General features: G+C 44.2%; 1 protein-coding gene across 1 annotated transcript; it reads right to left on the reverse strand.

Annotated features, from left to right (window-relative positions):
• Window positions 1–60: 60 nt before the first annotated feature.
• On the reverse strand, window positions 61–16,450 carry maml1 (mastermind-like transcriptional coactivator 1). The gene is made up of 5 exons (XM_053429200.1): window positions 14,824–16,450; window positions 7,154–8,524; window positions 5,132–5,398; window positions 4,523–4,652; window positions 61–3,376 (listed from the first exon to the last, which is right to left on the reverse strand). The coding sequence occupies exons 1-5, from the start codon at window positions 15,160–15,162 to the stop codon at window positions 2,334–2,336; spliced, it is 3,150 nt and encodes a 1,049-aa protein (XP_053285175.1). The 5' UTR covers window positions 15,163–16,450; the 3' UTR covers window positions 61–2,333.
• Between the last annotated feature and the right edge of the window lie 6,150 nt (window positions 16,451–22,600).

Here is a 22,600-nt window from a genome sequence, read left to right on the forward strand (position 1 = left end):
CTGGTGTTGGATCATTTGAATTTTCCCTCCAGTCGTAAAAACACAGACACAAGACAGACGTGTTTCTAAAGAACTATATTTACATAATACTCTTGTTTTACAGAGAACCATATCAAAAGTATAAAATACTTACAAAAAATCCGCAGCAATATATAAAAATAACATCTATCTTCTCCAGATCATTAGGAAAGGCTTACATACAAAAAATATATTTATAGACATTTACACAACAGTTGAACCCAGAAGCCCCGGGAGGCCGAGCCGGGCTGGAAGCTGAAGAACCGGCGGCAGAGTCGGGAAACCAGCGCCAAGCTTTTGTTGAGCAAATATACCGTTACAAATAAAATACACAACATGTCTGCAAAAACAAGATGCATACGTTTCGTTGAAAAGTCAAACAGTACAGTAGATAGAACGACCAGTCCACCTTAAACCGGTCCACCTTAACGCAGACCACCTGCTCACCAGTCAACCTTGAACAGAGAGTTCCACGTTTGAGAAGATGATAAATAATGAGCTGCAGAACAGAAACGATGAGTTTGGATGTAAGGTGGCTAGTTTCCATCATGAGAACCATGAAGACTCAACTTTATATCACGTTAGATTCTCTGATGCGTCTTCAGAAACAACTCGTGAGCTGAAACGCTGCGTTCAAGTTCTAACTGTGAAAAACGGTTTCATGTCAACAATTCATGAACAGCTCTGAGAATAATTTGTTTTCATTTGTAAAAAACACTTTGAAGAATCAGATTTTAGCTTCTCAAGATAAAAAACTAAATAATACATTTAAATGTAGCTGTCAAATATCACAGATGTAAATTTACCATCGAGAACATTAACCTGGATTTATGTGTTTGGGAAGATGAGCAGGTTTCCTCCTCAGAGCGATTTCATTCATCACAGACTCGAGCAGCAGGAAACAAACAAGTTAATGTGTTTTTGAATGTTTCCTGTTTGTTTTATGGATATTTTTTAATGAATGTGACAACTGAAGCTTTAGATTCATATTTAAAGGAGCTTTCCACGGCTTTACCTGCTAAACTGTTACTAAATATTATCTATTGACTAATAATCAGTCAACTTAAGGTATTGTTAGAAATTTAAATATCTGCTGCAGATATTTGCTGACAGTGTGAATAGGTTGTAACTTGTTTACAGATTGTTGAAGTATCAAGTCAACTTTTAATTTTAGGACTGAAATAATAAAAAGTAAAACCACAGAAATAAAAGAGGAAAAAGAAAAAATCTCGTCTCTTGTTTGTTTTTGGAACAAACTCAGATCTGAGAATTTAACCTCAGGTTGTGAAAGAGTGAATATTAAACATTCAATGAGGGAATGATTCTTTAAAATGAAGCCATGTGACCATCTCATAAAAGAATAAAGCGACTCAGAGCTGGTGGTCTGTAGGTGGCGCTGTGGAGGGGGGGGGGGTAGCATGAGGTCGTTAGTTCAGTCATCATTAACTCAGTTCAGTCTGTGTAACGTTAACACATTTATCTCCACACACCTGACTTCAGTCACACGTCAACACAAAGGAAAGATGGAATCCAGGCGACGCTCGGGGGATTCTTAAATCAAGTTCACCGATGACCTCATTTCTCTGGAAGTTTGTGTCACATGTTGAAAAACATGAATTGATTTAATGTGAAATTGTGATGAAAAACTTTTATATCAAAAACTAATCTTCCTCCATTAGATGCTTTTATTTGTTTGAAAACTAAATTTTGAAACTTTTCTATATCACATCATGTGATAAACTCAAAGTCACGAGACAGATTCATCTGTGATGAACGGCAGCTCGTGGGTCTTCAACCGAGAATCAGATCAAACATTCACAGAATGAGTCGGAACATGTTTAACGGCTGTTTCCTGTTAACGTGTCATATTTCTGAATGGGACCTGGTTTCAGTCCTGATCAGTCAGAGTTCGTTTCTGCGTCTGAACTGGTTTGGATGTTTTGCTGGTTTGTTTTAAACGTGTCCAGCTGACGAGTGTTTCAGTTTCAACTGTCGATGTGAACGAGCTGAAAGATGCTCGACTCCCTCGGGGGGGAGAAAACGTCTGGTCAACGGGTCAGTGTTGAAAATAACTAATTTACCACCGACAGGCAGTGTGGCGTCCCCAGCTCAACCACAGGAAACTGATGAACGCCATCGGCTGCCCACTGGTTGCTTCTCATTGGCCGGGGGGGCTAATGCTATCTCACAGACCTCGTCTGGATCTTTTCTCCAGATCTAAACGGTCTGATGGTCCGATGGGAGCGGCGGCTCGTGGTCCAGGTTTCCAACGCGCAGCCTCAGCTCAGCAGGGCTCAGGTGCTCCAGGTTCTGGACTAATGGTGGCTGGCGAGCAGTTCATCCAGGTCGGCCATCCACTCCTGAGGGTTCTGACCCTTCAGCAGCGAGTCCACCAGGTCGCTCTCTGCAGCGAAGCTCCCCGACGCCATGTTGTACCCGAACGACACCTGCTGCTGCTGCTGATTGGCCGTCCTGCTCACCTGGAACCCTTGATTACACTGCAGGCCCTGCCGCCCGTTGCCCTGCGGCTGTCCGAACGCCACCAGGTCAGGGAGGACGGCCTGGCTCTGATTGGCCTGCTGTTGTTGAGTCTGCTGCTGATTGGCCATGGGCTGGCCCAGGCTCTGAGGGTTAGGTGGCGCCCTCTGTTGGGCTGCAGCCATACTCGCCTGCATCATCTGTTGCCCGGGGTTCAGGCCCCCCATTGGGCGACCTGCCGGGTTAGCACCGAAGGGTGCGGCGCCCGGTGGCATCTTGGGAATGCGAGGCTGCTGCTGCTGCTGCATGTGGAAGGCGTTGGGCGTGTTGCTGAAGGCGTTGGGGGGCAGGCCAGCGCTACCGGAGGGCGGCTGGTTGGCGAGCTGCTGCTGCCAGGCCGCGCTCTGTGCACTCTGCATGTTTCCTGGCATGGAGCTGGGCAGGCTGGCTCCTATGCTGCTCTGCATGGAGCCTGGCATGCGGGCGGCGGCCAGCTGCTGCTGCTTCAGCATGGCGGCGTTGGGCTGCGTCTTCAGGTGCTGCTGCTGGGCCAGAAGGCTCTGCCTGTAGGAGGCGCTCATGGGCCCCAGCGCCTGACGCTGCAGGGCGGCCTGCTGCGGCGTGTGGCCCGGGTGGTTGGGGTGAAGGTTCATGTTATTGTAGAGGACCTGCTGGACGTCCACGCCAGCCCCGCCCCCTCCGCAGGACGACAGATTCATGTCAGACTGACTCGCCGCAGAGGGCGGAGCTACACCGCCTGCCGGCCCACCGCCCTGAACCATATTCATTCCCATCATGCCTTGGTTCTGAGGGAACATACGCTGGGAGCCAGGGGCGGGGCCTCCCATGGAGCCGACGCTGCCCATTGGCTGAGACGAAGCTGGGAAGAGACAAACCGTCAGTTAAGAAACGTTAAACAACTTCCTGTTAATGTGCGCAGTGATGTCATCACTTCCTGAGACACAAACTGAGTCATTTGAAAAACTTATACAATAATAATACATTTTTGTATGTTTCTCTCATAACATGAAATCATGTGTTTTACTTTGAAATTTATTTAACTGATCTTAAAAACAACATGAAAACAGAAGCAGATTTGTGTAAAATTAGAAATCTTCATTTGGGCGGATTTAAAATCATAAAAATGTAATATTTGTACTAGTATTTTTTGGACTTCCTGTTCAGTGCTTTGTAAACACTGTATTATTATTATGATGATGATCATCTGTCAGTCAGAGGCTACAGCTGTGAACGTATCATCGACCTGAAGCAGCTCTCAGATCAGTTCGTCACATCAGATCATATTTTACATTCAAATCAGCGGCGAGTTTCATTTACAAACTCACAGAGAAACTTGTGTCCAACAACAACAAGCGTCTGTTTGAGTTTCCTGATCTGAACTCCAGCTCACGAGTCTCATTGTTCATTGTGAAGTTACCTGGAGCCGGATGGAGAGAACAGAAACAGTTTGTTCTGGGAAACTAGTTTTTATTATAATTATAATATATAAGAAAATGTCACATAAAACAATGACGTCACTGTTTGAAGTTCATTTTTAAAGTTGTAGTTAATTTGATAATAATTTTGAAAGAATGCTTAGGGTATTTTGTTAAAGAAAATAAAAGCAGATTTCTTTAAAAACCAAGATCATTAAATGTGTGATCAATATCTTAATTTTTTTATTTGTTCTAAATATATTATCCCAATAAAACAGTCAAGTACATCTCAGACAACACATGAATGAATTTAAATAACTAGTCAATCGTGATCTGAATATTTGGTATCCACTTTATTAGGTACACCTCGATAACAGTACTGTCATGTGACGTCTACTGAGCCGACTCCTGGTTTATTAAATGAAAGTTCTTCTTACATGATGATCCTCAGGAGGTTCATATTCTGATCATAGAATCTCGGTGATAAACACATTTGAGATTGTGACTAACCCTCATGAGGTTTGTAGGTGGAAGTCTGTTGTTAAGTGTTAGTTTGTTTGTGTTCATACGAGTTGAGTGACTGATCTTACCTGTAAACTGGTTGACTGACTGCTGTGGGAAAGGGTTCTGATTGGCTGGTTGGCCCGGCTGGTCCTGGTACTGCGGTGGCGGTCGGGTCAGGCGCCTCTGAAGCTGCTGGTCCTGCTGCCGCTGCTTCTCCTGCACAGATGAGGGTCAGACACTTATTACACTTTTATTCTTAATTGTTTCCAGAACATTTTAAGCTGAATCCACGCAAACGTCCTTGGAGGCACCGTGACCTCATCATGGGATTCTAACTTCTAACAGATTCAGATCTTGTGGCCCAGAGATGTTTCTCGTTCCCACACAGTATCATATCATGGTCACGGTATATCATTTTACCAAAAGTCAGCGATTGGTCATACGCAGTAAACCCCGCCCCTTTCAGCAGGTGCTCAGATCTTGATGAAGAAAACCTTCGTTAACTTAACGAGTTGATAACCAGCGTCATGTGACCACTCATGATGACTGATTATCAGGTTCAGCTGGATAAACAGATCCTGGACATGTTGAACTGGCTTCGTAGTTCAGACCCCAGGACTCAGGGGAGGCTGTGATTGGCTCAGTGGACCAGAGGAGAAAGACACGGAGGCATTGAACACACACGTGTAACTCACCTGTTCAGCCATGAGCTGCTGTCTCTGCATGTACTGCTGCTGCTGCTTCTGCTGCTCCAGGATCTGCTGCTGATGCTGCTGCTGCTGCTGTTGTTGTTTCAGCACCGCCGCCACCGCCGCCTGGTTGCTCAGGTACGCAGCGTTAGCATGGCTACCTGCCATGGCGTTCGCCCCGGGCTGAGTCGCCATGCCGTTGTTTCCCGGCGCAGGTGCCATGGTGTTGGCGGGGCCTGGGCCGTGAGGAGGAGCGGGGTAGTTGTTCTGGTCCTGAGAGAGATGAAGATCTTATGAGTAAAGATACTGACCAGAGACCAGGTTTCACCACAACAACACATTGAGTCGAACATTGATTTATTACAGATTTTATTTAATGTCTTTGCATCACATGTTTATGATCTGCTCACAGATTCAGGTCAGACTCATTTCTATGTCTGTTTGCTGCAGACGACTAATTTAATTCACTTTTCATAAATACAAATTTGTAACTTTTTATTTTAAAAGGTTTATAAAAAATTTTTTAGAAACTCTAGAATTTAAAAACGTTAGAGGGAGTTATTGAAAATCCGCATCTTGATGTTCTGTTAACATTAATTTGACATTTTAATATTATATTTAACGTTAACTTGACACTGAAATTCTTAAGTCATTGTGGCGCCCCCTAGTGCATGGAGTTGGTGTTACAGTCACAAAACGAAAGATCTAGCAAACTGTAAAGAAATGTCAGAAAGTGAGAATGTTCAGTTGGTTCTGCTGGTGGATCAGCAGCTCTGACCAGTTTGAACCCAGCAGCTTGTGGCTGTCGTGGGTTGTTGTAGAAGAAGAGTTGTGATAATGGAGAGAGAAGTGCAGCAGGGACAGAGCGTCCTGTCTACTGAGAGGAAACACACAAGCAGGAGCAGCTATATTTAAATACAGAGAGAGAGAATATGAAAGGCTGCTTTGTCAACGCCTCCATTCACCCCCCCCCCGTGAGCCTTAGCAACCAGCTGCTTGACCAAAGAGCGAGAGAGCGAGAGAGCGAGAGAGAGAGACACACACACAGACACACAGGATGTGTAGTGTGGGGCCCCGACCGGTCAGAACAAAAGGCCTCCCTGCTGCAGCCTGACTTCATCTCCTACATCCTCACGACTAAATTTTCATTTTAAAAATCTTCATCTCTTGACAGGTCGAGTTCTAAAGCTGCTGGTCTGGTTTTAGAGTTCTGGTCTGGAGGGAAACGGAGATGTTTGGACACAAGGCTCAGAATCACTTGCTGATTGGGTCACTTAGGTCATAAAGTAGCCTTCACTGATTGTTCATCATCAACCAGCCTCAGCTCCCAGAGAAGAACAACAGAGAGAATCAATGACCAGTGTTACTGACCCAGTTTAAGTGTTTGGATGTGGAGGAGACCAGATGTGATTCAATCTGTTTACACTGTCCACTGTCCACGAGTGGTCACATGATATAAGTTCACAGGTTGTAGCCTTAAACTGATCTGGACAAGTTCTGTCGCTTTTCATTCAAAATTCAATTGTTCATCCCTCTGCTGTTGTTTGTCTGATTAATGTGCACGTTTTAAATTATTGATATACTCGTCACACCGGATCCTTTTATTTGATCTTAGGATGCAACTATAAGCAGGAGGTGTTAAACGCTCAAACACGGGTTTTCCACACTCTGACTTTAAAGCACATTAACACACTTGAGCCTTCAGAGCAGAACATGATGCCACAGGAAGTCGACTCAGGAATCAGCAGCACTTCTCTGCTTCATGAGCTGCAGACCGTGCTGAGAGGATAAACTACAGAGTCTGGGCGCGCTCTGCTGGACAAACTAACCCTAAGATATGATAATACAGAAACATACATATTTTGGTTAGGATCTAAAATAATGTGCAGGAATCACTAAAAGTGGGAGAGACACTTATGAACCTCAAATATGAGAAAACCTCCTTCGCTGTGTTCAGACGGATCAGTGTGTGTGTGTGTGTGTGTGTGTGTGTGTGTGTTTGTGTGTGCGTGTGTTTGTGTGTCTTACCTGTGCGTGTGGTATATGTTGGCGAAAGTTCATGCTGTTCTTCTGTTTGATCTGCTGTTGTTGTCTGAGCAGCGTCAGCAGGGCCGCCTTGTTCTGGCTCTGGGTGTTGGGGGGCCGGGGGGGCCCAGGCCCGGGCCCCGCCTCAAAGTGTGACAGGGGTTTGGTGTTGTTGTAGTTCAGCATGGCGGCCTGGGCCTGAGGTCCAGGGGCCTGAGGGTGACCAAGAGGAGGCCCTGATGTCGGGTGACCCAGCATGTTAGGGTGCCCGCCGTGCCCCGGCATGTAGCCGCCAGGCCCCACCTTGGGGGGGCCTTTGTTGGGCTGACCGGGCATCAGCAGCTGCTTCTGGGCATTTGGGTTAAAGTCCTGTGGGTACAAGGAGGGACTCGTGGGTTTGTCCATAACAAACGCTCCCCCTATTGGGCTCTGAGAAGTGTTGGCCATCTGGGGCCAAGGTGGGGGGTGGGCACGGGGCCCCTGGTTGTGGAACTTGGCCCCCGGCTGTGGTTGTTTGTGCTGCATCTGGCCGTGGAGGTGCTGCGCCCTCTGCTGCTGGGCTGCTAGCTGCTGGAGCTGCTGAGCAGGGGAAAGATCTTTAGGCACCTGGGGCCCCGGAGGGAGAAGGTGGTTGGGGGGAGGCTGAAGCTGCCTGGGGTTGGGAGCGGGCTGGGAAGGAGGCAGAGCCGGAGAGGAGGCAGAGGACGAGGCGATGGGGGAGCTGGTGGGGTGAGGAGGCGGCCCAGAGGAGGTGGACCTTACATGGGGGGAGCCGGTGCGAGAGTCCTGCTCGAAAACTGCAGAGGCCGGAGAGAACTCCGTCTTCACACTCACCAGATCTGGAGGAAGTAGTCCCTGGGACGGCTGGCCCCCCGAACCACCTCCTGCTCCTCCCCCCACCGACCCACCCCCACCCGGAGTGGGCGCCAGCTCTAGAGGGTCTTTGCGGTCCTCAAAGCCGTCGTTGAGAATGTCTTGAATGTCCTCATATGCCACGGCACAGTTCAGCTCCTCCATCAGCTCCGTCCACTCCTGCTCGTTTAGGTTGAGGTCAGGGAACAGGCTGTTGTTGCCTCCTCCTGATGGAGGCATGATGGGCAGCATGTCATCGGGCTCCTGCTTCATCTCCTTCCTAAGGAAGTCCAAACCTGGCTCGCCACCGCTGTCTGTGGACTCCCCCGCAGGCCCATGGTTCCCGTTAGAGGTCAGAGAGTCACTGATCCCCAGCTTGGAGTCGAGCGGGGAGCCGTTGGTTGTGCCGTTGTCCAGACAGGCCTTCTTGTTGGGGGGGAACCCGTCACTGAAGCCGTTGACTTGGTCTCTGCCCAACGGAGAACCAGCGCTCTCCAGCTTCCTCTTTACCGTCTCCTGCAGCTGGAGGAACAAACAGAACCATGGAACTTTTAATAAATCACATCAGCATAAACAAACACAAGTTCAACAACAAAGCAAATCACTCAAAGTTTCAGGACAAGCAAATGTCTAAAAACATGAATTATAAAACCATGTCATCTACAAATATGCTAATTAGTTCATTAAATGTTTTGAGTCAGACGCTAAAAAGTGTCTGTCATCCAGCAGAGAGATTTTCTGATGTATAAACACTTTAAACATGAAGTTACAAACTGGTTGATGTTGTGTTGTTGTGTTGATGTGTTCAGTTCCATCAGCATGTGTGTGTCCTGGGAGAGGATCCTCACATGGGACCGAGCTTCATTCACTGATCACTACGTTTCTATTTGACTCTTGTTGAGTTAAGAACAGAGGAAGTTGATCCTTGTGAACATCTATGAGACTAACTGGGATTTATGAATATGGGACAAATAAAATGTGATTGACTGAAGTTTTTCAGTGAAAACAAACCAAACATTATAGAGTATAAATGTTTTTTCTTCAAAAAAGTAGATTTATTCCCTGATTGTTTTCTTCAAGTATTAAATCCAGTTGTAGTTAAGCATCTTGATTTAGACTCGTATTATGCAATGAGGTTATTTGGGGAACTAACCAATCAGCTGTTGAATTATGACAAATCTTCTATTCTAGTGCCTGCAGAGGTTGTTTATGAGCAGCAGGGGGCGCTGCAGCTGAATGGACAGAGTTATGGAGTGGCAGTTGTTGGTATAAAAAGCTGCAGCCCTTAATAGAATCAGCTGCAGGCCGGCTTACATAACGCTGATAACAAAGAGCTTCCTCAGAGCAGTCAGCAGATCAGATCTGCCCTCTCTGTAGGCAGCTCGACCAGCACATCTGATGGGAACCAGCTTCCTGTGCTGCCCGACCCAAACAGCATCAGCTGATCCTCACCCGGTCGCTGAGTCAACACCAGACACTCAACACCTGAAAGCTGCACTAACCAGCAACAGGTAATTACAGGCAAAACCAGGCGTGATTATAGAAACACTCAAGTGACGCATCTAATCCTCCCCCAAAAAGATTGGATTTAGTTATAATAGGGTTTATGCTTATGCTTTTAAATGCAGAAACCGGCAAAGAAAATAAAGATAGTGTGATCTCTGGTTTCACTTCAATGAGTCAAACTACATTGTTCTTGAGGAAACCATGTATTTGGAAATCTCACCCCCTCAAAATAGACTTTCATTTCCAAACTTAAAATACTGTTGCAAGTTTTTTCCCTTCTAAAAATACACTGGAACAAATCTTTAAAGACAATTTTATCAAACGAGAGCACTCTCTCCCTCATTTCCCCCAAAAGCTCAATTCCCTGAACCAACAGACTCTTCAGTGTCGATTATATTCCCTCGAGAAAATTCATCTGCGGCTACTATGAAAATCCAAGTGTGTATTTCTGCAGCGTTTATTTATGCAACATGAACATAAACCGATGTTCTTCAAGAGAAATATAATTTCTCGTCTTTGTGCTGGTGGTGTGGATTTATCACTGACGGTTATTTAACCGTTACTTTATAAATGAAAACAGAAGAAAGGAGATTTTACTGAAGTTGCTGTTTGTGAAAAAACCTGAATCAGAACTGGCACAAAGTTGTAAAATCCAAGTAAGAAACTAACGTCCTGCTGCTGTGAAGGGTTGTTTGTGTAAGAGTCCACTGATCATTACACTGATCATAACGTCCAGACAGGAATATCTAACAAGAACAACGTCTGCTCCTCAGAGATACAACTTTAGAGAAACTTTCAAAGTGGCGTCACAGAGCGGACACAGGTGATGATGTCGTCCAACAAATATGCAGAGAATTTCCTGATCAGCCCAACTGGTGCCAAAATGGCAGCATCAACACATTTGGTCAGACGGGTCTGTCAGTAGCGTGGACACTCAGTCGTTCTTACACTTTGTGTTCACAGCAGAGTTCAGTGAAACTCTGGATTAGTCAGCAGCGAGTGGGTGGAGAGTTGAACTGAGAGTGTGACGTCAGGGCGGCCTCGTGTTCAAGGAAAAATCCTCTCACTCAGTTTCTGCTGGTTATTGACAGAGGATCCTTCATTTCTAAAATCTAATTTACATCACTGTGGTATACCCAGAACCTTAAGGGTTAAAGATAATGAATACATATATTGCTGATGAAGCGTGTTACTAATTTCCTGCTCCTGTTTACTATGATCTTTAGATTTCAGTTCCTGCCTCTGAGGTTTGGTGTTTGTTGACTGTCGTCGTCGTTCAGGTGAGTCGGACCCGTTTCCTCTGAGGCGAGTGAAGTGAACTCTGGTCCAGCTCAGAGGGAAACAGCTCATAGCTGCAGTAACACAACACGTTGTTGTTCCAGCTGCTGGAGCCACGGAGTGACCACAATGTGCATCACTGGCTGAGCAACAACTGAGCTTTGTGTTAAAAAACGATTCAGTCATAACTGTCAGGGAGCTGATGAGGCCGAGTGCAGTGTGATGTACATCTGAAGGGATTCATCTCTCAATCCACAAGTTGAACCAAGGAAATTAATCAGCGATAATTATTAAAGGTTAAAGTTTTATTCAATATTAGATTGAACCTTTAAGTGTTTTTACCTGGTACCACGTTCATAAATGTGAATCTTCTGTTACTCAACATCTTTATCACAAGTTCCACCACCAGTCCAACACACAGCTGCTCCTCTCTCCACCAATCAGGGAGACAGACTGACAGGGAGACAGAGAGACAGACAGAGAGGGAGAGAGACAGAGAGGGAGACAGAGAGAGAGAGAGAGACAGAGAGAGAGAGAGCAAGATCCAGGGTGTTAGAGAGAGAGAGGGACAGACAGAGAGGGAGCGAGAGAGAGAGAGACAGAGGGGGGGGGGGGGGGGGGGGGGCAGTGTGTTTGCCCTGAAGGAATCATGACTCAACTCAAACCTGAAATACTGGTCTGGCCCCTCCCACGGGTTGCCATGGTTACAGACTTTGAGATGGGGAGGGGCATGGGGGACAACAAACGATCTACAGCCATCTGTTGGGGGGGGGGGCACTGGACCTATAGTAGGTGAACCGATACTGCAACTACTGACAGAACTACTGACAGAACTACTGGAGAAGAAAACTGCACTTTCTGGATTGTTGTTGTTCTGGGTTTGTTGCCTCATGGCTGATGCACTTATTGTGAGTCGCTTTAGATAAAAGCATCGGCTAAATGACACGTACATGATCACGTGACCTCTGCAGCAGAGGTAGCGTCTCACTTCCTGTCGGCTGCTCCACCACTCACCTGAACAATGATCTGAAGAGGAGTCTCCACCAGTTGAAACATAGCAAAGGTGAAGTTTTAAAACTGAAATACATCAGAGTGGACTGAGCCAAATTATTAATTCTGCACATGGTTCCAGTAGAAACTTCTGTCAGAGGCTTAATTCATCTTGTATTAGTTTATATAACAGTTGTCTCAATAACAGACGTTTCTTCTTCTTGTCCACTGATTCAAACAAGAGACAAACATTAGAACAAACTCAGGAGACACCGAGTCTTACTCTGCATATTTAACATTTCACTCACTCAGTCAAATCAATGAACACGTCTGAATTTCTTCACAGTGACTCATCCTGACATTTCTGGCTCTGGCTTTACCACAAAAATCCAAAATATCTTGTGTGTTAATGTCGGCTTATCATCGTCTTACTAAACACTTTCCTCACATCTGCCGTGGCTCTGGAATTCTATCTGTGCATAACTGACATTTTTAAACATCTCATTTTGCTAACTTTTTACAGATTCTTTCTTGTGTCTGCTCCTCTATGAACCTCGACACACTGGAGGCAGTGACTCAACAACAGGCAGGTTTTACAGAGGCTGTGTCACTTTTTGATATAGAAATATACACGGGTACAATTTGAAATACTGGTATTATATTAACCATGAGATCAGCTCTTAAAAGGATGCGGTCCAGAAGTTTTTGAAATGAGATGCATTGATATTGTGCATTTACAGAAATAATTGAACTTTGACTCCAATAATCAGGCAAACAACAGAACAATAACAGGAAGACTTGACTCCAGATTGTTTGGGTCATTTGTCAGATTTCAGCCTCAAACAGAGGTTTCTCTGCTTCTCTCTGTCGTATGGTTAATAACTGAGTTTTTGATTATTTTAACCTTTGACCAAACTTAACAGACGCCACATTTGTAGCTCTGAAATCACGATACTCCAACTACACAATCAATAAGAAATAATAATGGATAAATGAATCAAATAACAATAAAAATTACCATTTGTTCCTTCAGTGACCCGTTTAAACATATTATACATCTAGAACGCGAGTACAGCTTAAATCAGACACCTGTGCAAAATACTGCAAAAGAAATACTGACAAGAGGGAGGTCAAGAGTTCGGTGTGATCCAACAAGTCAGTTTGTGTTAAAGAGACGAGTGGGAACCAAGGATCATGTGACCAGAGAGCACTGCTACAGCAACACTACTTCCTCTGTCAGTCACACACACACACACAACAGTGGTTTCACCTGAGCTGAGATCTGTCACGTGTCATGGGATGAGCTCTGATTGGCTCTGATTAACAAACACACAGATCGTCTAACTCGTCCAGACGTCCGTCCACACGTCCCATGACAGAGGACAGACTCTTAACATGATGACACCACAGCTGCTTTAACTCTAAACAACCATCAGAATATGGGCTGAAATAATTCAGGTGCTATTTGTAAGTGAAGGTTTTGCTCTAGAAGAAAACAGCAGCACAGCTGATCTGAGATTTGATTCTGTTTCATCAGACAAAGAAAGAAACTGAACTCATGTGTAGATGTGACGTTCAGGTGGAATTGGAACATTCAGGATCATTGACCCGACGTCCTCTTTTAAGACGACTGCCGGAGAATTATCAGAAACTGTTGAAATAATCGAATGATGTTTCAGACATTTTTTACTTCGGTACTGTTACCCTCACAATCCATACATTTTTAAGACCTGCCAATATTGTATTTAAAATATGTTAAGACCTAAAGATAATCGGTTGTGAGTTTGTAAAATGTCTCAAGAACCTGTGGACTTAAATCTGTATTAATCATGACCAGCCAGCCATCCATCCAAAACTCCAAGATATTAAGTATTGAGGAGACATGTCTAAGAATGATGAAGATGAACTACAGAGGTTTTGGCCCACGGTGAAGATAAAACTCTGAGAATAGAGTCGCAACTATTCTTGAGCAAAGTCATGAAAGTCAAAGTATTAAGTTGTAATTGTCGGGTATGTTATGTTAGAGGATGAGTCTGTCTGCTGTGTTAAAACATGGAGCATCTTATTAAGTTCTAGTTTCAGTTTCACAAATAAATTCCTTGCTGGTTTGTTTCCTCAGTATCAGGACGTTGAACAGATTATGTAAGACAGTGAGTCAAGAGTGAAGAATCACACAGACTCTGAGGAAACTCTCTCTTTAGAAGAGGAAATGTTTGCTGCTGGTTTACTGAGCTTATCTTTGGTCACATCTGTATGATTAGGTGGCACAGAGAGATTTGTTTAAACTCTATTGAGTCTTTATTCTCATAATATAACAACTGTATTGAAACAGTTATTTTCTTGGCCGATATATAGAAATCACAATTTTCTTAGGACTTTAATCCTAATCTCAAAAGGTTAGAATATTTTTTCTCGAAATGACCTGATGCTCATAAATGTTTGTGTATTAATCACTTTCCTGCAGAATGACTGAAGAATGTTTCAGTAATTCTGTACTTGGTTAGTAAGGGTGGTCACATAAACACCATTGTGATCATATAGTAATGATAGCTTGTGTTTTGAGATCATTTAGTCATGTTAACATGTGATTTGTGGTCATATAGTGATGTAAGCATGTGATTTGAGATCACATAGGGATGTTAGTGTGTGGTGGTGATCACATAGTGATGTTAACATGTGAATTGTGGTCATATATTGATGATAGCGTGTAATTTTAGATCATATAGTGATGATAGCATGTGATTTGAGATCATATAGTGATGTTAGCATGTGTTTTGTGGTAATATTGTGATGTTAGCATGTGATTTGAGATCATATAGTGATGTTAACATGTGTTTTGTGGTAATATCGTGATGATAGCATGTGGTTTGAGATCATATAGTGATGTTAGCATGTGATTTGTGGTAATATTGTGATGATAGCATGTGGTTTGAGATCATATAGTTATGTTAGCAAGTGATTTGTGCCTGCAGCTGTCAGTGTGATGCTTTATTCCGTCAGTATCTGACCTCCAGCCTGAGCACCGCCTGTGTCCGCTGTTCACTCACCGCCATCAGGGTGCTGTTCCGGCTCTGCTCAGCCGCCGTCCCTCCGCTCTCCGCGAGCTCCGCGCTGCCTCCTCCTCCTCCGCCGCCTCCCGGCGCCCTCTGGCCGGCCTGGTCCCCGCTGGGCTGGGCCTGCCGGTGCTTGTTGGACCTTTTGGCCTTGGCCTGCAGGCAGCGCTGGTGCAGGGCGAAGGTCTGCTGTCTGTCCAGCTCCAGCCGCTCCAGCGTCGCGTTCTCGTAGCGGCTCTCGCAGCTGTTGTGATGCTGCCGGAAGAGCTCGATCCTCCGGCGTAGCCTCTCCATCACCGCGCTGTGTCGCGGTGTAACAAAATCCGCCATCATCAATACAGACTTGTAGTAAACTCCGGCTCAGGTTTCGTCCATAAAAAGCTGAAATTGGCTCTTTTCACCGTGGGCGTCTACACCCCCCCCCTCGCCCTCTACAAAGACTCCTGTGCTGGCTCCATGGAGGCGACCTTTGTCTTGCTAATGGCTTCGGTCACAGCGGCACTCACTGCCGGGCAGGGAAACGAAGGTTTTTGGGTGCAACACCATTCAGCCTCCTGGTTAATCTCAGTTAAAGCCAATGAAAACTACGGAGCTCATCAGTGCAGCGGCTGGTTAAAGTGTCTGTGACCCAGAGCTGCTGGAGTCCTGCTGCGGACTTTACCCCCGAACCTACCCCGCACCTTCCCGTGGTCATCCCCGAGCTACGAGCCCCACTTTAAATCATCCGCGTCTAAATGTGCAGAAGCGAAGCGGCGTCGCCACCGACCCAAGTCCCGTCGGGCTCACTTCACTGAGCACATTCCTCCACACAAATCAAAGTTGAAGCGTCGAAAATTCCTTTAAAACGACGAGCTGCCGCTTCTACCTGCTGGTTCCGGAGCTAGCGGACATTAGCTGCTGCTCTGCCCGCAGGTAGTGGTCGATGGACGGCTTCGGTCTGTGGAAGCATCGCTGCGACTCTACAACTTGTCTCAAACTTTATTAACTCGAGTATTTAGCTCGGCTGTGCTAGCCAGCAGCAGCTAACATGCTAACACTCACTAAGTTGGCAGCGAGTCGTTCGGTAGTGAACCCATCCCGTCCCCTCCGGTTGTGAGGTCTAACCCGCGGTCCCACCCGAGCAGCACCTGCGTCCACACAGTGAAACGTAGTAATGTTTGAAATCCACTTACTGTGAAGCGAAGCTGCGGCTCTTCCTACAGCATCTGTCTAACAGCTGATCCTCCGCCTCCGTGTAGCCGCTAGCTGCTAGCGCTCTGTTCGGGCGACGGTAGCTCGACGAGCATCAAACATTTAAATGAAGCACCATTCTCTGATCGCGTTTGTCCCGAGGTGAAGGATAAGCCTCCCCGGGGCCGAGGCGGGCAGTGCGCGGTGGCGAGGCGGCGGCTCCCCGGTCAGGAGCAGCTAAGACGCGGCTAACTGTCCCTCTGCGCTGCTTCTATTGTTTTCCAGCGGACCTGCAGCTCCACGCCGCCATCTTGGAAACTTTCTTTTTTTTTTTTCACCAGAGAGAGGAGGAATGTTCCTGAGCCCGCCCCCCGATGACTGACAGCACGGACAGCCAACAGGGAGCGGCCGCAGCGTTGACCGACAAACAGTAGACCAATCAGGGCCGAGAACCCGCCTTGACGTCATAAAGTAGCCCCGTTTATATTTTTCCTTTAAAAATGAGAGTACGGATTTATTTTTGTACAAAGTGATGACGTCATATTAAAGGTTAATTTACAATTACATGAACCTTTACAAGGAACATCAATATTTATTTAGTTATATCATGTTTTCTGTGTACAATAAGAACTTTATTTGGTTTTCAGCCTGTATTTGATCATAATTTACTAAATTAAATTCACCTTCAGCACCTCTGGTTTAATTTTTACCATTAGATTAACTGATGATTAACAATAAAATATTCCGAAAAAAACATAAAAAACGGAATATTCTCAGTTACATTCTGCAGTTATTATACATTATATACATTATATGCATATTGTTGTTATAATTTTTCAGTCAGTTGAAATACATCTTGAGGAGAAACATTTTGTGTTGTTTTGTGTCTGTATAGGCCTATTATAAAAAAGACTTAGCATTTTATTATTTTGGTACTTGTACTTTTACTTTTCAACACCAGATACTTTTGATACTTAAGTACATTTAATATGAGCTACTTTAAGACTTTTACTCAAGTCATTTTTCTGATGGGTGACTTTTACCGAAGTCACTTTCAGGTAAGATATCTCTACTTTTCCTCAAGTATGGCTTCCAAGTACTTTATACACCACTGCTTCAGAGTGATGGAAGCATCGTGTGTGTTCAATATATTAACAAATTCATCAAACTCCTCCTTGTAGTGGGTCCAAATCCCCCAAATGTCATCTAAATATCTGAAACAATGAAGTGGCTGTTGGAGCTTTTCTTTCCAATATGCCATGAAAGTATAGCACAGGCGGCTGCAAATTTTTTGCCCATCGGCGTACGTTTGATTTGTAAATACAATTTTCCATTAAACTCAAAATCATTATTGGTGAGATTGATTTCCAATAAATGTAATAGCGCCTGATCCGGCCTTTTGATGTTAAGATATTTTTTCCTTATATTTTTCACAGCCAGCAATAAAGGTCCAGCACACAAACAATAAAGAGTTAATATATATTGTGTTGTGGATTAGTAAACATACTTTGGACATGTCGTGGTTTAAAATGTTGTTTGGTAGTTGTTTTCTTAGTTAGTTCAAAGTAGTTGCTTCTTTGTGTTGCAGTTGTAGTCGACTGTTTATTTACATCGCCCCTGCGGCTCCTCCAGCCTTTTTCTGGAGGACAAATTGTCCCTGATCTTCCTCCACAGCTTCGTACACTCGTCGACCTGCAACCCAACGTTAGCCGAGATCTCCTTCCAGGAATTGCAGGCCATCTGCGCGTCCTTGTATTCCGTCAATGACGGGTTATACAAGTGGTCATACGTTCGGATCTCTTCTGCACACAAGGGCTCTTTCGTGCTTGCATGTCTCTGAAAACGCAGAAGCATGCGCCGGCCTAAATCCTCAAGACAGAAATATCCCAACTATTCCTATCACTCTTTTTTTATACCAGCATTACAATGACTGAATTACTAAATGGGCTTTTGTCTTACTTGGACAACTGCAGAGGGCAGCAGACGAAGGCAGTTTATGATCTAACATCATTTCTGTTGCCTTCCACATAAAAATATCCACATGTTTAACTGTTATATAGTCTCGGTGTGCACAATGCTTTTAACAACAGTTTAAAAAAAACTGTATACACTACCTGAGACAATTAGTTTCGTAAAGTCAGGAAGTGTCAGGGTTCTTTTGACGTCAGCTGCTGCTGCTAACACCTACAAGAAAAAATACATTAAAAAAATAGCTTAACTGTTGAGGGTAACAAGATCATACCAATATAATTTAGCAAACTTTATACCTGCTAGAACAAACCACAAAAACGTTACTGCAAATCAGTCGATTTCACAGACGATCAGCGGGAAAAAAACGCAGGTCATCCCTACTACAAACCATGAAATCCTAAACTTTCAGTAAAATAATTTGTTGAACATTCTTTAGCCTACATAAATAAGCAAATTATCATGCATAGTGGATCCAAAAATACAGCTTTTAAATTTATGAAATGAGCTCTTCTGTTTCAAGTGCTTTATAAACATGAATCTCAGCCATACGTTGAGAAGCCTCCGGAGGGAGCTCCTCCTCTGATGATCTGCAGGTGGGTTCCACTCCTCGTCCAGGAGGGACAGTCTGTCCTCTGAGACACTCTGTAACACCACCAACACAGCTTGTCTGATGTCCTCCCCCAGTACTGACATGTCAGTATATATCTGGGAGGGAGTGGTGACATATAATCACTGATGTGCCATTCAGCTTGTACACCATTAATGGACAATGATCAAGGAGATCTTCTTGCTTAACACACATTTGACCCCTGGACCTCTGTTAGACTGTGAAGAGCCAAACCAGCCAGTTCCACAGCCCCCCCCCCCCCACCCTCCCCGACCATAAGGTAGACAAGATGAACGCCAAATGTCTCTTTGCTCAAAACACGACTTAGCTACAATTATGGGAAACTGCCCAATCCCATTTCACCCAGCTAGCGTTAGCATGCTAGCTTTAGCGCGTTAGAGTTAGCATGCTAGCTTTAGCCTGATGTAAATGAGCTTAACTACTCAATGTCATTGATTCACTTCAAGTCATTCACTTTGGTAACTTGACTCTTTAGTAACCTCAAACAATAGCATTGGTTTAATTAAGATCTCAACAAAGCTCATATAAATGTTGTAGGTAATTAACATTCCACTTCAGTATTAGGTGATGGCTGCTCCTCTGCTCTCAGGTCAACGTCCTCTTTCAAACACAATCCATATCAACAGTGTTTAACTGTAAACTGCACAATCTGCACTCACAATACAACTTGTCTTTAATTTTACAATGTGTGATACTGAAAAATGCTGTCAGCTACGGTAATTAAATGTGGCCCATGATGCATTGCGATATACAGATAAACTTCGTAAAACGACAGAACAAGAAGTTACTGTAAAATGTTTCTGTAGAAACTACAATGATTTGTTACAATGCAGCACTCTGCATATTACCATCATATAACACTGATCTTTTTTTTCTATTAATCATCCATCTAACAAATGAAAATGTCCCGTTGAAGAGTCCTCATTTATCTCTGATCTCAGGTCTGTGTCTCAGTCGTGCAAGTTGGATCATATAGTTCTGTAATCAGAGATGGGAAGTATTTCTATTACTTGTATTTGAAATACGTATTTCAATAATTTTTGTAATTTGATAGGGCCGCTAAAAAATATAATGTAATTTGTAACAAAATACTTTAGAGTGGAGTAATTTTGTATTAAAGATACTCAAAATACTTTCTCCACAAACCAAAAACCGATGCTAATGACGCTAGCATGCTGTCTAAGCTAGTACATAGCCCGTGTTTAGCAAGTTAACTTATCAGTCGAGTAGCTAGCTATAGGAAGAGGGAGATTTTGAATCCTGCACTGTATTACAAGTTCTGCTGTATCTTCTCAATGTGAATGTCATGATGCCATCTCAACTACGAGCAGATAATATAGTTCACAGTTAGCCAGGCTATTACAGTAGATGTCCACTTTAAAAGGCATATTATGAAAGTATTCTTAGTTTTATTATTTCATACATTCTACAGTTGGCCAGGTGGACAACATGTCTCAGTAAGATGATTTTCAAGAAGGACCATCAACAAGCACAGATGGAACCAGGCCTGTGTCCTGATGGAAAGTTCTTCAGTGTCGTCTCTTAAACACCAGATGGGAAGGTCCAGGCGGAGTGTGAGCTCTGCACCAATCAGGAAGCAGATATATCTGGAACTCTTTTATTTATATCAAATTTCAAAACTCACCTGAAGAGACTTCACCCTGACAGTGTTGATGATTTTGAAAAGCAGAAGACAGAGTGTAGGCCTAAGTGTCAAAAAGACAAACACCCCCTGTAGGCAGACCTGTCTTCTGGAACACTCAGGGTGAACTTGATCTTCTCATTACTTCGTACATAGTGAAGTGAATGCATCCTTTGTCTACAGTTGAACAAACTGAATATGTTGAATTGATTCATGGATTAAATCTGACAGTGATTTCCAGACGTGAAGGAAATAGAAGCAGATTTCAAAGAGAAACTGAAGACGGTGAAATATGTTTGCACCACTGCTGACATCTGGTCCACTAGTAAGACCAGCTTCATGGGCGTCACAGCTCACAAGCCAGATTCAACTGAACCTGGATCAGTCGTTCTCACATGCAGACATTTCCCAAGTCCACACAACTACAACCGCGCTGCTGAGGTATTGGAGGAAATCCACTCAGAATGTGGCCTGTCAATGAAAACATCATGGCAGCAGTGACTGGAGTCCAACATATCTGAAGACGAGGATGATGACACAGAAGAGGATGGTCTATCCTTTGTAACATCACTGCTTCAGAAGAAGAGGTGTCTGAAGGTGCAATCATCCTACCACCTCATGTGAGATGCACCACTGATGTGAAGCAGGCGATGAAGGACTCTCCCGTCTGAACCACACAGCCGTGGGACAGTGCTCAAGACAGCAGAGCTCCTGTCAGGAGGGACAAGAGAGCAGTTGAGAACTCACCATGCCCCTCACGTGCTATGTGGGACAGTTTGAGTCAGCTGGACACTTTAAGAGACAAACTACCTGAAGTGATGTTAAACTTCAGCTCCCTCCAGTCAAAGAGGTGCAGCTTGACTTCCTGGCTGAGTACTGCAGAATCCTGAGACCTCGGCAGTAGCCATAGATCGGCTACAGGGTCAGATGTCCTGCTGCCATGGTGAACTTATCCCTCCCTACCATTTGCACTGTTCAATCCAAACTCCGTGACCTACAAGCCTCCAGCCTCAGGCACACTTCACCCCTTTACAAGCCATCTTGGTAGGTTTGGAGAAAAGGTTCAGTATTTATCTGGAGTTGGAGACGGATGTGAATGAAGCCATCATGGCAACAGTCACCCTCCCATTCTTCAAAATGCGCTGGCTACACCACGATGGTCAGGATTGTCCAGCAGCTCCACTCAGCTGAAGATCCTGGTCTGGTGGCAGAGAGTGAAACGACTTCCTCCAACCTCCAAGATGATGAGGAAGATGACTTCTTTGTTTTCGTAGCTGAAGAAACTCAAGTCCAGGAAAGACAGGAGATCACAAGCTAAAGCAAAGCTGAGTTAGAAACCCTTCGTTTTCTGGAGGACACCAGAAAAGACCTGCTCTCTCTTCAGCAGGACCCACTTATCAAGCTCCTGTTTGTTTGATTTAACACAAGCCTCCCCTCGGCAGCTCCGGTTGACCGACGGCTCTCGTTCTCGAGGCGGTTAACACCAAACATATTTGAAAAGTTAGTTGTTCTTAAAGGCAACTAAACGGGCTGCTCATTGGTTGGGTCTCAAGAACCAAAATGGAAGGATTATTATATCATAAAGATGTCAGTGTGAACGAGTCTGAGACACTTAATGTAATTTAGAACTATGTGGCCTACCATGCCACTGGCCAAGGTACATTGAGATATATAAGTAGGCTACTCACTTGTTAAGTTACTTGTTCACTTTGTGTTGATTTAATATTTACCTTTTATTTTTATTCATTTTTCTGTGCAGAACCTGATATAAAGTAATTTATGTAGGCTCTTTACCTGTGTACACCTGGTTTTAATTCTATATTATGCTTTTATAGTATACATAGGCCTAATGTGTGACTGTGTGAATATTTTCTTGTTGATACAAAGCCAGTTTATGGGCTAAGTCCCATTAATACAAATTATATATACACACATTATCAATGAAGTTGTCTTTTGAAAGCTTTGCTTAGTTTCAGACATTGTGACTTTTCCTTATTGTGGGTTCACCAGAGCTTTGTGTACATTATACAGCCGGAATGCTCTGCTACACCAAACTGGGAGAAAACAGGAAATCCAGAATAAGTATTTCCTATATTTTAAATACATGTATTATAATTGGTAACATTTTCTGGCACCAGTATTTTATTTAATACATTTATTTGAGGGGTGTTTTGTATCAAAATACATTTTGATGTATTTTTGCCCGTAATGAACAAAACTGTGAAAAAACCTTTGGCGGTAGATTTGAGAATCTGTCAACGAGTCCACTGATAAACACACAATAAAGTCAATGTGTGAATCATCTGGATCGTCTTCACCTTCAAAGACACACGGGGGAAATAACACACGGCAGTTTCTCA

Source organism: Pleuronectes platessa, chromosome 8 (genome assembly GCF_947347685.1).
Source record: "Pleuronectes platessa chromosome 8, fPlePla1.1, whole genome shotgun sequence".
NCBI lineage: Eukaryota > Metazoa > Chordata > Actinopteri > Pleuronectiformes > Pleuronectidae > Pleuronectes > Pleuronectes platessa.

Bases quoted from the DNA above. Each gene is read 5' to 3' on its own strand.
- maml1 (XM_053429200.1), bottom strand. From the start codon at position 15,162: ATGATGGCGGATTTTGTTACACCGCGACACAGCGCGGTGATGGAGAGG. The intron at 8,525-14,823 runs GTGAGTGAACAG...TTGTTCCTCCAG, and splicing joins GGAACAGCACCCTGATGGCG to CTGCAGGAGACGGTAAAGAG. The intron at 5,399-7,153 runs GTAAGACACACA...CATCTCTCTCAG, and splicing joins AACATATACCACACGCACAG to GACCAGAACAACTACCCCGC.